At 42.9% G+C, this 15,850-nt stretch overlaps 1 protein-coding gene across 1 annotated transcript in view; it reads right to left on the bottom strand.

Annotated features, from left to right (window-relative positions):
- Window positions 1-6,001: 6,001 nt before the first annotated feature.
- nlgn3a (neuroligin 3a) overlaps window positions 6,002-15,850 on the bottom strand; it is a 141,322-nt gene continuing 131,473 nt past the window's right edge. Inside the window, exon 6 of the mRNA XM_042493720.1 lies at window positions 6,002-6,871. Coding sequence (XP_042349654.1) covers window positions 6,013-6,871 — 859 coding nt within the window. The 3' untranslated portion in view covers window positions 6,002-6,012. The remainder of the gene's footprint in view (window positions 6,872-15,850) is intronic.

The raw sequence follows: 15,850 nt of genomic DNA, 5'->3' as shown, positions 1-15,850 counted from the left end.
AACATAAAAAAAGCTGCAGTGCATGGTGGTCCTTGTTAGGAAAACCTGAAAATATGCCAGTGATTTGTCTATGCTCTGTGGGGACGAAAGAAAATTGTCAGGAGTGTGTTTTTCACATGGAAACAATAGATTATTGATGTTTTGACAGAATGCAGAATGATTTCCCTTTGGAGAAAAACAGGCTATTTCAATTTAAGCTACAAGCGTTTTGGTTCAGTGACTGGTTCTGTTCTGCTTCCCAATAAGTAATGTCAATTAGCGTCTTAGTCAGCAGAGAAACATAGTAACTCAAGAAAATTACACCTTAAATGATTGGAAATGAGCGAGCAGTCACCATTATGGCACTTACAAAGTAGAAGAGAGAGAAAATGGGCAAGTCGCGTCCGCGTGAGACAGAGGTAGAGCCGCTCAGATTGCATTTTGTGTGAGGATGAAAAAAATACCTGCATGAAAGAGGAAAGAGAGAGCAAAGACGAATGAGACACAGAAAGAGAGCGATGACTGTGAGACAGAGAGTGAGAGGAAATATAGGTAACAACACGTTCACCGCGGTAGAAATAAAATCCTCAATTTCTGCACACACGAACACCCACACACACGCACACTCACACCTGCAGCTCTCTCCCAGCGGGTGGCACTGTGTAATTTGGCACATCCATTTCCGAGGCTGGGTTTGTCTTCCGTGCTGTCGAGGCAGTCACAAACCCCATCGGGGTATTCCAGCCAATCCTTGAATGATGTCACTTTCGAAACACACTCACTGAACTGCAAACAAATCTCTGCTGTTGAAAAGTGTCTCGCTCCTAACTGTCCCATTTTTCTACCAGTGATGATTCTCGTCATAGGAAGTTTGGACTAATTTCATCCAGCCTTCAGGTGTCTGATTGCTGAAGGAGTCTGACCCCATTTCCTCTCACTGCACCACACCACCGCACTTTCCATGGTCTTCCCCTTTGGTCTGCCACTTAATTATGTGGCTTTTCATAGGGCCATGTATCCCAAACCGTGTCCCCGAGGCCGCCAGGTCTATCCCTGCCAATACCCAGTGACATCTGCTCTGCTTTAACAGCATATGGGAAAATTACATGGCAAAAAACAAGTTGCCCTCCCATGACATTTCTTCCCTTTGATACTTCACTCTCAACTCCTCTACTCAATTTTAGCCCTGTGCCACTGCATGTGTGTGTGTTGGAGCCAACGGAAACTGACCTCCCAACACTGCAGACCGATCAGACCAGGGGACTACTTTTATCTGATTCATACTTGTAAATGTACGGGTCACCTAAATAACAAAAAAAGACAAACACTCAAACAGAACATATTTTGACAAAAACTGAAACAGACACATCTTATGACATTTGCTTATAATAAATGATGAATCAACAAGAAATAGAACGACGGATGAAATGTTTGTGGTGCTAACAACAGTTCAATCTAAACCTAATTGATTTTTGGCCGCACAACACTGATATCACCTAAACTTGATATGGTGAACTTGTTAGCAAACAGTTGCTTATTTACACATCCAGGAGCAACATTCATTTGGAGTCTCTCATTTTATCTCTATTTCACTTTCCCCTAAACTCCTGAGGGAAATATTTGTCTCTTAGCTGCTAAATGCTGCACTGTGTTCACCAGCTGCTGCTAATTCTGTCTGTCTGCTGTTTGGTGTTGGGCGGGTAGCGCACAGTGGATTTATGGCTTTTTTGCTGAAAACAACTACCTGCTGAATCCAGAAATTAGACTATGGGAGCACTGAAAAAAACCTGAAAGGTTAAGTTTGTAGGCCATAAACCAAAACAATGAGCTAAAGGTGCTAAAATGCTCTGTGGAGCTGAGGGGGACTGCAGAGTCAAGGAATAGCTACCTTCTGATTTGTCCACAAAAATGAGTAGTCACTTGAACCATTGTTGGTATAGAAATATAACTTAATAGCATTTTTAAAGGTTTACTATGCTGAATTGTTGGTTACTGTTTGTAAACATACTCGCAAACAAAAGTCAAACTAAAAGTGAACCTGAGATTCACTCTCATTTGGCATTTTGCTGAGCTATCTTTGCATTTTTTTTAGCGTTCTGTCTTGAGTCATTTTTAAACAGAGATCATGATATAGGACCCGATGAAGCCACTTTTTTATGCTACCTTTGCATTTTTACACAGAACCAAACACCGGCATCACACTGCTCCAGAGTGTGATTATAGACAGCATGCCGACATGAAGGAAGCAAAAGAGGCGTGACAGGTGTGCCATTTGCCACAACACGCATAACTCGCCATCAACATATTACAAGTGTCCCCCCTGTTCCCCCCATGATCTAGACCTGCTACACTTCGATTTGACGCTGTTACTACCTCCATTGCTGGCTCAAAGGTGAGAAAACCCTTGTCCCCCTACTCTGCCATTGTACCTTTTATACAGAACAGTGAGGCAGAACAAAAGCGCAATATTCCCACCATGAAAAGGCAGTGTAAAAGGGGGCTTTAGATTCCTGCTGCTTAGGTCTGGCACCTGGTCACTACCTTTTCATAAAGCCCTGACATCACCCGAGCACAGTGAGGGTACATGCCTATAAATATCCTGAACACAGAAAATAAGAAGAAAATACGAAAATGTAGGCACAGGGCTCTTTGCAGTCTTTGCAGAAAAACACACTGCAAAACAATTCTAAGTGATGATTGAGAGAGATTATTTCTGTATAAATCCATACATTGTTCTTCAGGAAAATCCAGCATAGTATATCTTTGAAGAATTAAACAGCAACTCGTATTTGTGAAACAATGTCTCTGTGACTGAATAATCTATACAACTCGCCGTGTTTCGTCAGTTTCCACCCCAAAAAAAAAAAAGTCCATAAAAACGGCGGCACTGTTAGAGGAATGTGTTTTAGAAGGGATGCTTTTTTTTTTCTGGAAATGATGTCACATTTTGTGATTTTTGTTTTTGAAAATGTCATATTTCAATTTGCTGTGAGCACCACAAATAAAACTACATCTCCTTCGATGGTATGGAGGTGGCTGCAAAAGGAGCCGCATTTCTCAAAACCTTTACAAATAAAACTAAACCTTTCTGTATTGTTAGATTCCACAAAAGGTTAGTTAAAAACTATGTTTTTAAATAATTTGGGTGAATCAAATCTTTAGGGACATATTCCAATAAGACTTCCATTTTGCATTAAGGAGCATTTAATTATTTTGCTCATCAAAATGCCATAACGTTGCTTCATTTCATTCCAGACAACAAGCTGCCTCTGATTATTGCTACTGAAACCAGTTTGACTATTTGCATAGCCTACTCCTTACATAAGCACAGAGACATTATTAAATGTTTCTGTATGCGTGAGACAGCTCCATGTAGAAGCCATCCGCCTGTTTTCTTTTAGTGGCTGCGGCTCAGATGAAGATGCCGGCTGATGAGGAGGTGAGCCCCATATAAGGCAGGATGAGCAAAAACAAGATGACTCATATAGATCAGTCTCTAAGCAATTTCCCTCAAATAACCCCTTCTCTCTTTCTGCTACTGGCAGGATCAGTGATGAGCTGACCAGACTGTGCTTCTCGCTCTGCTGCATCTTCAATCATTAAATACCAGGGGAAGTTGTAATGGAATACTTCATAAAAATGTTGAGGTCTATGTGCATGAAGTATCTAAGAATTGCAACACTGATCCAGGATCACTGGTCAGGTCGCATTGCCACGCTTCACCATATAGTGCAGGAGACAATCTGCGCAACGCCAAAATACTTAATGAAAATTGTCAGTCTTACTCGCAGAATCAATAACTCCAGTTTTCTCCCAGAGAATAACATATAATAGGATGCAATGTGAGTACATCAAGGCAATCTTTTCACAATCTCCCATTGCTGCAGCACTACTTTGCATGAATTACAGTAAAATCTGGAGTTATGCACGCAGATAGGCCCCAAGCTGTTAGCCTGTTTTTCTCAAAGGTTTCAGCGAGAGAAAAGGAGAGAGGGAGGAGGAGGAGGAGAGAGAGGAAGAGGGAGGTAGAGTGGAAGTCCTGGGGGGAGACTTGCACTTGCTGCAAGAATGTTTCTTTTTTAACTCTCATTCAAAATGGAAATAATAAAAAGTCATAAAAGGGAGAAAAAGAACTTTGATCAAGAGAGAAGAAAAGTTTTGTGAAACTTTATATTCTTCATTTTTTTTACAGTTTTAATTTGGCACATGGCACAATCAGCATGTATGCATCTGGTATACATAAATAAATATTAAATATTTTATACATAAATATACATATAGAGCTCTTACAAAGACACCTAGAGAAGTCTTGGCTTAGGATGTTTCAGATGACAACAACAATACATGAAGATTATTTGTGTTGGTGCTTTGCAATCTGAACAGTGTTTTAATCATTTTGTAAGTAGGAGCGATATCTCCATAGAAGCCCTATACATATATGTATGTATGCCCATATTTATATATATATATATTCAAAGAAATACAAGTGTGCACTGATGTAGGTTTATTCAGTGCAAACAGGCCACTGTCTGCTTTTGAAGAGGAACTCTTACAAAGTCAATGGAATCATGTCAGTTAGTTCAGTTGAATCTTTAGCTATTTTTTTCTCTTACATGTAAAATAATAGATTTATTTTGTAATCTTTAAGCAAAATTAGACATATATAACTTTGAAAATAACAAAAGTGCTATTTCGCAAAGACAGACACCCAGAGACGCAGCAGAAACACTACTGGTGGTGAACCAAAATCAACAACATGAGAAAGTACTCAGCCCCCACCCCCACCCCCCTGAAAAAAACCACATTATACAACCTACAAACAAAAAAACAGGTGCACGGACACACACACACACACACACACACACACACACACACACACACACAACACACACACACACACACACACACACACACACACATCCTCAACCCCACACACACACACACACACACACACACACACACACACACTTGCTCGCCACTCTTGCTTTTGCAAGTTGCGACAATGTGTCTCTTCCTTTATCTCAGCCTCTTAACCACACTTGCAAGGAACGAGAAATCATTTTCACATGCACACAAACACACAGGTGCTCTAAGCAGCATGTGTACGTGCACACTTTGTGGAGATAATATCAGATAGCTTAACAGATAAATTGGCTGTAAAAGATGCACTTTTTTTCTTAACAAAACAATCACAGTAACATAGTATTTATCTCTGCCTTCTCTTCTCCCGGCAAGAGCTGTCCCAGACAAATCATTTCTATACGAGATTTAAAAAAAAAAAAAAAAAAAAAAAAAAAAAACACCATTTATGTGGCTGTTGTGTTGGTACACAACAGAAAGAAAAAAATGAATTGCCCAAAATGGGTTTTAAAATCTCTACATCTGCATATCCTCTAGGTTCCCTTCCTGGATTCAGTCTCTCATCTTTGAGTCTCATCGCCTTGTAACACACTCCACTTAGAATAGTCTCAGGGAATAGAAATAATGACAAAAAAAGAACAAGCTTTGTAAGGCATTGAAACGTAAAACAAAACAAAGAAGCAATTAAAAACATTTCGCGAATACTGACGTAGAGGCCATTGTTCGAGATGTGTCTCCCGCAGGAGGAAGGGATGGGAAATAAAAAGCACTTCTCTTTGTTTTTGTTATGAATTCAAGATAAGTGTTGATATCTCCTCAGTCTGCTTAAAAAGGCTTTTAAAATGATTATTTTAGAAAAAAACACTGCAGAAAGACCCCCTCCCCCGATCAGGAGAAGGGAAGCAGTTTGATTTTGGCAGCTCTGCACAACTTGACATCCACAGAGAGCTCTCAGCAACTCTCCTCGTAGTAAAAGTCTAGTTAAATCTCTTCACGTTTTAATCCGACTCATGCCCTTCCCCTCCCCTCCCCCTCGCAGCCCTCCCCCTCCCTGTGATATTTATAAAACACAATCCTCTCCTCCGCTCGTTCATCCTCCTGCTCCTCCTCCACCACTGCCGCCGCCACCTCCTCCTCCCCCGCCTGCGCTGGCTGCCCCTGGCCTCCTTAAAGCTATACGCGGGTGGTTGAGTGGGAGTGCGGCAGGCCGGTGGAGTTGAAGCCGGTTGTGAAGGTGTTGTAGGGGTGCAGGTTGGGCATGCCCACAAGGGAATTGGGGATCATGGTGATGGTGTTGGGGGTCATGAGGGGAATGTCGTCCGGAGAGCGCCGCAGAGTGAGTGTGTAATCGGGCAGCGAGGCCAAGCGTAGTGCCCCCTCGTTGCTGTTCCCCGCCTCGCACTCATGGTGCGTCTGGTTCATCTGCAGCGACATGATCTCCTCCTCGGGCGCGTGGTGGCCAATGTCGTTGGAGGTGGTCTGGCGTTGCGGGCTGGGCTGCCCGTGGCCGGAGTCCTGCCGCCGCTTGTCCTTGCGGTAGTAGAGAGCTGCGAAAGCAAGCACATTGAGGAACAGCAAAGAGGCTCCAACAGCGATGGTAACGCTAAGCTCTGTGGAGTAATCCCGCGGGTTCTCCACCACCAGCGGTCCCGGCTCCTCGTCGTCGCTCCAAGAGTCTTTGTCCTCGCTGTTGTAGGCCGGTGACATGGGAGGCCGCTTGGTGTTGAACGGCCATGAGGTTTTGCCGTTAGGCCTCTTGGTAGACAGGGTGTTCTGGGTGGTCTCTGGCGGGGGCACTTTGGTGGTGGTGGAGGTGTAATGGAACATGTCGTGGAGGTTGTACAGGTGGGGCACTAGGTGTTTCCAGAAGGCCACTTTGGTGGCGCGGTAGTGGTCGCGCACACGTGGCTTCAGGCCAATATGGAGATACAGCTGATCCTGGGGGTTGTACTTGGACCACGCCACCTCTTCAAAGCGGTTGGCCTTGGTGTGGATGAACTTCGTGTCTTGTGGAACCGGTTTGTTGGGATCCCTGCAGAAAATCAACATTCAGACGTGATAGAGGTTTACATGAGATTCTGACAGTACATTTAATTATTCATGCTCTCACATTCACGTGGAAATATGAAGCATATAAAAATATTAAAAAGGAAACATAACAGTTTCAGTCACAGCTTATATTTTGGTGTGAAAGGGGTTCAGCCACCACTAGAGAATTTATTGATCTAACTTGGCGAAAACCACAACATCGAGAAGCACAAACCCACAACAGAGACTAACAGGCTGCAGTTAATAATTGATTGAGGTGTATATGGCGAGGTATGTATTGCACTTTTTGCAGCTGCATCACCTGATATTTCTTTTCAATTAATTTCCCCAATCCACTTACATTTTCACTTGCAGAAAAAGATCTCCGTGCAGCACAGGCACGTCTCTCTCCTCTTTTAGCCACCTCTCTGTGGGCATAATGTGTCTGTGTGTCTCACCACCCTCCCATCCTCTCACCCCAGATGTTGTTCTTAATTCACTTCTGATGCAGCCCACCCACAAAAACCAGGGCAGAGGCTTTTAAAGTAAACACATATGAATAAGTCAGCAGGCTTTAGGGCTCGCGTCAGGAGGCATCTTGTTGTTGATAATCCAACGCTAGTGGAGCCCCTCTGCTAATTGCTCAGGGAAGGCAGCACAGTGTGCATTGGCATCCAGTGTACTGATGTAAAGTGGACCATATTAATCAAGACACTAAGAGGGAACTGCAGAGGCGCGTGTGTGTGCTTGGATATAAGGATGTTTGAGTGTGTGTGTGTGTGTGTGTGTGAGAGACTGAGAGCGAGAAACAAAAGGGATGTGAGTGAGTGTGTGTGTGTGTGTGTGTGTGAGAGAGAGAGAGAGAGAGAGAGAGAGAGAGAGAGAGAGAGAGAGAGAGAGAGAGATTCTTGGTGCAGTACCTCTTTTGATCTACAGAGTTCACTGTTCCACTTTTCAGTGTTTTGACACATTGCCTCAACACCGGATGGCCACCCATTTCAATTACAGCGACGCTATTGATTTATTGAATGAATTAACATATAGCAATCTCCCACAATCACACAAGTTCGTGTTACCTTGTTGCCATACAATGTCAGGAGTGGGAGTTCTGCAGCCCTTTGCTATTGCTTTTTGTACTGATGAAATGATTTTCTGTGAAAGAACCTGAAGAATAGCGCTGCAGCCTTGAAAAAAAAAACATAATAATTGATGCTGCAGCCGAGAAGTAAAAACTGTGTTCTCGTGAAGAGGCAAGGATCTGCGCGACATTTCTCTAAATGTCATGAAATATCCCTTTGTGGTCCGCTTGCTATGTCACAGGCAAGCAAAGTTCAAATTTAGTTCGGGATTTGGGGATATGGCGCCTACAGTGTTTTTCTGGCATGGGCTGAAAAACCTCCAAACAACGGCCAAGAGAATTAAAAGCCATGCCAGAAGAATTCACCCTCCATCCTCTCTCCTGTTCGTTTCTCTGCTGTCAATTTTTCTTTTTCAGGTCAGTGCTTCTGGGAGAGGTGAGAGAGAGAGAGAGAGAGGAAGAGAGAGGTAAAGCAAATTGAGATGGCTGGAGCTGAATCCCTGGACCTGGGCCGGTGTCAGCAGAGCAGCCCGTAAATAACCTCTTTTATTAGGCCCGTAATGATCCCCAATGAATATTGACAGCCAGACTATGATGACTTTGTAGCTGAATATCAGTAATTAAGTTTCAAAGGAGTGGGTGGTGGAGGTAAGGTCATATTGATCTCCCCGTGTGCAACATGCCAGAGAACAGGACGTCAATGGAGCAGCCTGAGACGTGATTGTCTGCAGCCTGCGTGCTTCATGAATTCTCACAGCACTCCTGTGCATGCTGTCATACACACACATACATGCAAGCAAATTTTCTGCCCGCCACCCTGTCTCTCTCACACACATATACATACACACACATGACAACAATGATGGAGGTCAAAGCAATCTCCGTTAATGGGAATTCCGGGCATTTCCATAACACTGCAAATGCTCTCTTTTCAGGAGGGTCAATTTGCTGAATTGTTACAGCACAAAAATACTGAAAAGGTACTTGGATAGATCTCACAAAGCAATCGGTGTGTGCAGGGAGCAAGGGAGCGGTGGCGTGGAGGAGTCAGAAAAGCTCTTTGGTGGCTGGCTGGCTGGTTCAGTGCAAGTGAAGATGAATAATTTAGGGAACACAAAGAAATCAATGTGGCATCTTTAGTTAATTTGATTTGCCGCATTAGAGAACAACTGGCTGCCTTATCTAATTACACACACATATGCTTGGGTAATTGTTGCAAAGTCAATAGTAAACAGGCTACATTCCTTTGAACAATTTCTACCACCGCTGCTCAACTTTGGGCTGCATGCTGGCTTTGAAGTCCTGCCCTGAGCTGTAGAGTCGGAGGGAGTGATCTGAGCTCCGTCTCTGCTGCTCAATGTGGTGAGGGCTACAAGGTTACCCTGCTCTGTTTGTACTGAAGCTTACTGGGCACAGTGTGATGCAATGTAGGCAGATACACTTTATAATATTTCCTGAGTACTGTGCTGATATGTTTTCCATATGAAATCGTGCTGTAATTATTGCTGACATTTTCTGTAGGTGGCAACCTGCCTCATTTCCATGTGGAAATTATAGGTGGTTCACCTCATAGCATATATACAATATAATTCAATACAAAAGTCCTAAAGTGAACAGTAAACTAAACTTATCGTTATAGTCTCTCAAAAGTAATTGAATTACTTTAATAATTACTGCATATTTTAAGTAATTAATTACTTACTTTACTATTAAAACTATCTCTGGGTTACCTTTAAGTATCTGCTTCGGTTATCTTATTAATGCACACTTAGCTATATTACTTTATTAGAGTTGCTGTGGCACAGTGTGGGACAAGACAGCTGAATACAAATGACAAATCAATGAAACCTAGTGGAACAACACCCAAAACAAACAAAAAAAAAACAATAGATATGTTTTGACAGGCCTATTCATTGTACCCTCAACATGGCGTCAAATCAAGCAGCAAGTCTTTTTTATACTTCGTTCATAAAAAAAGGGACACTGAAAAATTTTGTCCAGAGTATGTAATACAACTCTAACAGTGTGTTGCTCTGAACGACCAAACAATATAATCCAACAGTGCTCTTTATTTACGAATGGACCCGTTTTTGTCAGAGTGTGATCTGACTATTTTGAAACTGCCTTATATAATATATTTTGTTCCACTCTTTGTACAATACGTGTTTTTTTTACTTTCCTGCCATAATCTGATTGTTAGTTTTTCTGTACCATAAAGAAAATGTTCGTCTGCTGTCTACCGTTTGCTGAATCCATGCTAATGCAGCATTATGCATTATAATTATCATTAATTCATTGCACCCCATTAAGTCAAGTAATGTTAGATTGCAAACCAAACAAAATGTGGTGAAAAGGCTGCATTTCTCCGCTATGCTCCAGATAAAGGAATGAGAAACAATCTCATTTTAGATTAAGTAATTGAAATTGCATTATTTAATTTGAAAACATAATTCAGTCATCTGCAGTTACCGCTATAATCAGTGGCTTTACAGTGTAAACACTTTGTAACATGTTACTTCCGATAGTGCATGAATACTGCCAGAGGCTAGCTCGCATTGGTTGTCCAATGGTTGAAGCGCTCACTTTGTTTACGCCGTAAATTGTGCCTTCATTTTCGCAGGAGAGTGTACTCATTGGCAGACAGAATGGCTTTGTGAAAGCAAGGCTTATAGGGAACCAGTATAAATGCAGATGGTGTAATTATTCTTCAACCATTGCATTGTGCCATCAACAATAATGACAAAAGGGACAGTTCAGCCCAAAATAAAAAATACATATTTTTCGACTCACCTGAATGCTAGTGCTATTTATGGATCTATATTGTTCTGTGTGGGTTGCTGAGTGTTGGAGATATCGCCCATAGAGATGTCGGCCCTTTCTCCATTATATTAGAACTAGATGGCATTGGGCTTGTGGTACTCAAAGTGCCAAAAAAAAAAAAAAATGAAAAACTCATGTCCCTGTTATTCAAAATAATATACAGAGCTTTTTGTGAGCACTGTCATGTAGGAACTATTTATTTTATTACCAAACTACAACCACCAACCATATCACGATGCAGAAATAAGTGTTTTTCATCGCTAGCTCAACTAGCACACAGCTTTGCTGAGGGACGCCGTTAACATCTCGCACTGTCACAAGCATGATCCTCTCGTCCATACGTAGATGCACGCTTACTTGAAATAGTTGGCAGGTGCCGTTGAGTAGAAAGAAAATAGTTCCTACATGAAACTGCTCACAACAAGGGCTGTGGATTATCTTGAGTAACCAGTTCATGATTTCAGGAAAGAGACATTGCTGTTAAGTTTTGTTAAGTTAAGTGTCATCTAGTTCCATTACACTGGAAAAAAACCTGAGATCTATACAGCCGATATCTCCAACACTGCAGCTCACACTAAAACAATCTAAACTGATAAGTAGCACTACAGGTAAGAGGAAAAATGTGTATTTTCTATTTTGGAGAGAAATGTACCTTCTAAAGCAAAAACTTGTCTATTTCCACTTTAATATATAATTCAGCACAAAACAACAGCAAAGCCCACAGTCTTTCTTTGCAGTCACAATCTGACGCACAAAAATTATAAGCTCCACAAGATATTACCGTGTACAACCTTTGTAGATAATAAATAAATATAGACGGTTTGAAGTTGTTCCACCTAAACTGTGCAGAGCGTCTTAATCTCCACGGCGAGCTCTACGAGTCTGTGAACAGAGATATTCAGTTCTCACTCTGTGCTCTGATTACTTTAAAAACAATGCAACGACTATGACGTCAGCTGAGACCAGTCACAGCTGAATACTCAGAGATACAGACAGAACAAAATAGAATTTAATAGCCCGGAAAGAGAAGCTTGACGATAAGATATCAACAGTCTGCTGATCTTGATGGGCCGAAGACTTTTAGAAGTCACCGCGCAGTAAAGAATTTCCGTTTGAGATAAAAAATGAAAACACTTATTGAACATTATCTTAAGCTGTCAAAAAACTTCTGGCAGGCTGAACTGAGGAGGTATGTCGTGGTGTAAGAGTACCAACATTTTTTTAAAAAGCTGCATGCTTTGCCTGTTCATTTGATGCGCCCGAATAGCCTCAAATTACAGCTGACACTCAAACCTTGTGGTCATCGCATAATTTCACATTCAGATATTCTAACAGTCAGGTGATAAAACACTGCATCGTTGTCAAAACACTTCCCAAGCTTGCTGAGTGTGTTCAGCTCTGTGGCAAACGCCTCGTTGTGACTTCTTGTATGAACAGCCCTGGCATAATGTGATGTTTGTGGCCCTCTCACAGCTCCCCTGCATTAGCTGATAGCCTGCCTCCTGTCAGACCTCCCACTTAATCCGGATGGTCATTGGAGCTGTGGCTGGACTCCCAGGCAGAGGAGAGGGATTATTACACCCATAAAAGCGGGCGTTTTAATGGCCTTTCAGATTTCCTGTGATGTGTTCATATGGCTGCGGTACTATAAACCATCGCCATCATCTCCTTCTCAGCCAACCCCCTCCTCCTCCTCTTCCTCCTCCTCTCATGATGACCTGCTGACCCCCTCTAACCTTGGCCTGCCATGCGTGTATAAGTGCTCCCACGTGTTTGTTTCTGTGATTGACTGAGAGTTTGTGTGTGAGTGCTTCATCTCCGCTCTGTCTGCTCATGTACCTGTGTGTGTTTGTGTTTGTGATGCATCATAGCTGTGACCTCTGGGGCCACACAAGCGCACCACTTGAACGCAAGACATGTCGTATTTCACTAAGCAGTACATGCTGTGAAGTGATGATGACGAGACTCTCCAGACTGATATAAGGAGAAAAAAAGTCTTGTGCAAGTGTTAAATGCTCTTCTATAAGAGGCTGCAGCACCCGGATGACAGACACGACTCCCAGCTCCACCTACACGTGGCAGAACAGGGGCCTGTGCTCATTACCTATTCTGAGCCCTATCTGCACGCACTGATGTAAAAGGTAGATAAGGGGGAAGAATGAATATCATTTTCTTTCTTTTTTTCATTTCCCATGTACCTCCTTCCCCTTTTCATCCTGATGTAATTTGAAGCGCTTGAATGATCATAGACCTAGCCATCACCAAATCTGAAAAGACACGTTTAGGCGCCCTAAGGCAGAAGACAAGAATCTATTTTCACCACACTCAGGGTCTCTGAATCTGGAGCTGAGTATAGCTCCTCAATATAAAACAAGGAACATTAATTCAGTGGCACTGATGCTCATTTTGCTAAGCTGCTAAAATATGCAAAGTTGAGGTCTGTTTTTTTTCTGCTTTAGTCATTGTTACTGTTGTGTAACAAATTCATCCCCTGCAGTTGTTTATCTACTTACCAGGTAACACAAAGTAAGCAGCTAATTGTAATTTTGTAACTCTGGCAGAAGGTTCCCAACACCTCTTGCTGCATTCTGTGTCAATTTTCAATAAATACGCTCAATCTAATTCTCTTTGTAGACATTGTCTCGGCTCGGCAGAGGGGGGCAACTTCAGCACTGAGCGGGCAAATTATCAGGCTGTGCTCTTTTACCCTTCATGTGGATGCACGCTGGGGCAGAGGGCTGAGTGATGCGTGGTTCATATTTAATGGCAGCCTCCGGTTCAGCAGGCTAAGTGATGCAGGGCGAGGCGCTGTGACTTTGGGGCGTGCAGAAGTGTTGGAGGACACAGCTCTCGGACCACTCCTTATTATGGATGCTATTGATTTGTTTGATTAGATGAGTGGCAGCAAACACAACACCTCCCCCAGCACCTCCCCTACATTCCCTTTCTCCTTCTTCTCATCAATTAGTAGCTCTCTCCCTCTTTGAAATTGCTATAATTTTTAAAATAAATTTTACTTCTTTTTCCCATTTTAATTTGACAACTACTTGGATGTACACACGCAGATATACTTCCTTTTCTCCTCCCACCCCGCCGCCCTCCTCTCATTACATTCAGCACACAGCATGGACACCGATCAATGGCATCCAGGCTCCTTAACAAGCCACACCACTTCCTTACCTTCTCTAATGCAAATCAGGATATTGGCTACAAATCTCCTATCAAGTGAGTGCCTATTTAATGGAGTAGCTAGGTGGCGGTTCGGGGCTGTGCTGCTCCACAATGCTGAGCATTCACAGACTCTTGGTACAGGTTGAGTTAACGAAGGAAGCTGAGGGGGATAATCCGAAGAAAGGACAAGGAAGGGGGATCAGGGATGAGTGATGTAACTACTAGACAGCTGGGGTAAAGAAAAAAAGGCTGAAGGAGTGCGTGAATGAGGTCAGACAGGAGAAACAGTTGATGTATACGTTGTTAACCCCGCAGAGGAGGGTTGTTCGATTGACAAGCTGGAGGAAAAAAACAAAAAAAATCAACTAGCAGGGCTGTAAATCAAAGCGCTGGCTGTTTAACTGCACTACAGACACACTGTAGTTACTTCTATCTACATTTGTTTGGTCGGCAGCCGTTGTCACTAAAGACAAAGCAATCAATACTGCATATTTTAGCTCATGTTGTGAACGTAAAACACGAGTAGACTTTCTTTCTTTTTGTACAGATTAATGAGAGAGAGAGAGTGAGACGGAGGAGAATGAGGAAAAATATTCAACACATGACAGCGCTCTGCTCTTTAACTGCCTTGCCCTGCGCAGCATGTGGCACAGCTCACGCACAGAACAGGGGAAATGAGCACCAGCCAGCAGGAAAAAACAAGTAGTGGGAGGATGGACTAACGTATTTATGGCACTAATAATATATATATAATGATTGATCTTTTCTTGTGCTTTTCATCATTCTGTCTTTTCTGAAGTGTTTTTGTGTGTTTCGCCGCATTTGTGTTAAAGACGGTGTTGCTGTTTGTGGACTTGTTGCAAAAGTTTTGGGGGAAAAGTGTTAAGAAGAAGTTTGTCGTGGCAATAAAGCGCGGGGCCATTTTTGCCTGTCAATAGTAAAAACAAATGTTGCAGCCAGAAAAATAACTCTGAGCTGAGTAAATCCCCGGCTTCTGAAACATCGCTAACTCTCAGGAAAGAACAGCCTCATAGTGTAAACACACACGCTCTCACAATCGCACTCACACACATGCGCACAAACACACTAAGAAGATTTGACAGCGTGCACTCTCTGTATGCTTTTATGCTTCACTGACACTGATGGAGGAAAAAAAAAAAAGCGCATGGGCAGGGATTTGCCCGGTAAAGATGACACATGAGAGCCAGGGACAGGAAGAGCTTTGGGGAACGCTGCTATGATACACACTGTTGACATGCAGCACAAGTGTCTCAACATCGTGTCACACATGCTTCTACAGCCGATTTAGAGAGAGGGCAGGAAGTGCAATCTGGGTCAGTTCATTAGGAACATCTGGAAGGGGAGTGAGAGCTGCTTTACAGATATAGGGAAGATGGTTGCTGGACGGGCAGCGAAGGCAAAGGGAATTCAACTGTGTCTTAATTAAAAGGATGTCCTCCAGAGCCAGATTGGGTTGGGTGGTGCTGGAGGAGCGATCTATATCCCCTAGTGTAATCTAAATGAGGAGGTTGAACTTCAGAATCTATGAGAAATATCTGACATCGCATATCTGACCCCCCCCCCCCCCGAGATGTTGATGGTAGAGTCCTACACTTGGACTGGGGTAAAATTACCCTTTGGATCAGCTTGCTGAGTTTTCTATTATCCTGGCATCTAATCCTAGGCTCTTTACCATCTGAGTGCCTAATTGTGGTCTGCATGTAATCCCCCAGTCTGGAGTTACGCCAAGGCGACACACCATAGGGTGGATACTACCCGTATTACAGCGAGAGCGGATACAGAACCAGCTTGCTTCCCGCTGCTCTGCTCCTAAATCAATCAGTGGCGCAGAAATCTACAAAACTGACATGGGGTCAGGAGTAAAAGTGCAATTTGTTTTTTGACTTCTGCTGC

This window comes from Plectropomus leopardus, chromosome 9 (genome assembly GCF_008729295.1).
Source record: "Plectropomus leopardus isolate mb chromosome 9, YSFRI_Pleo_2.0, whole genome shotgun sequence".
NCBI classification, from domain to species: domain Eukaryota; kingdom Metazoa; phylum Chordata; class Actinopteri; order Perciformes; family Serranidae; genus Plectropomus; species Plectropomus leopardus.
This window is presented reverse-complemented; position numbering and strand designations above follow the sequence as displayed.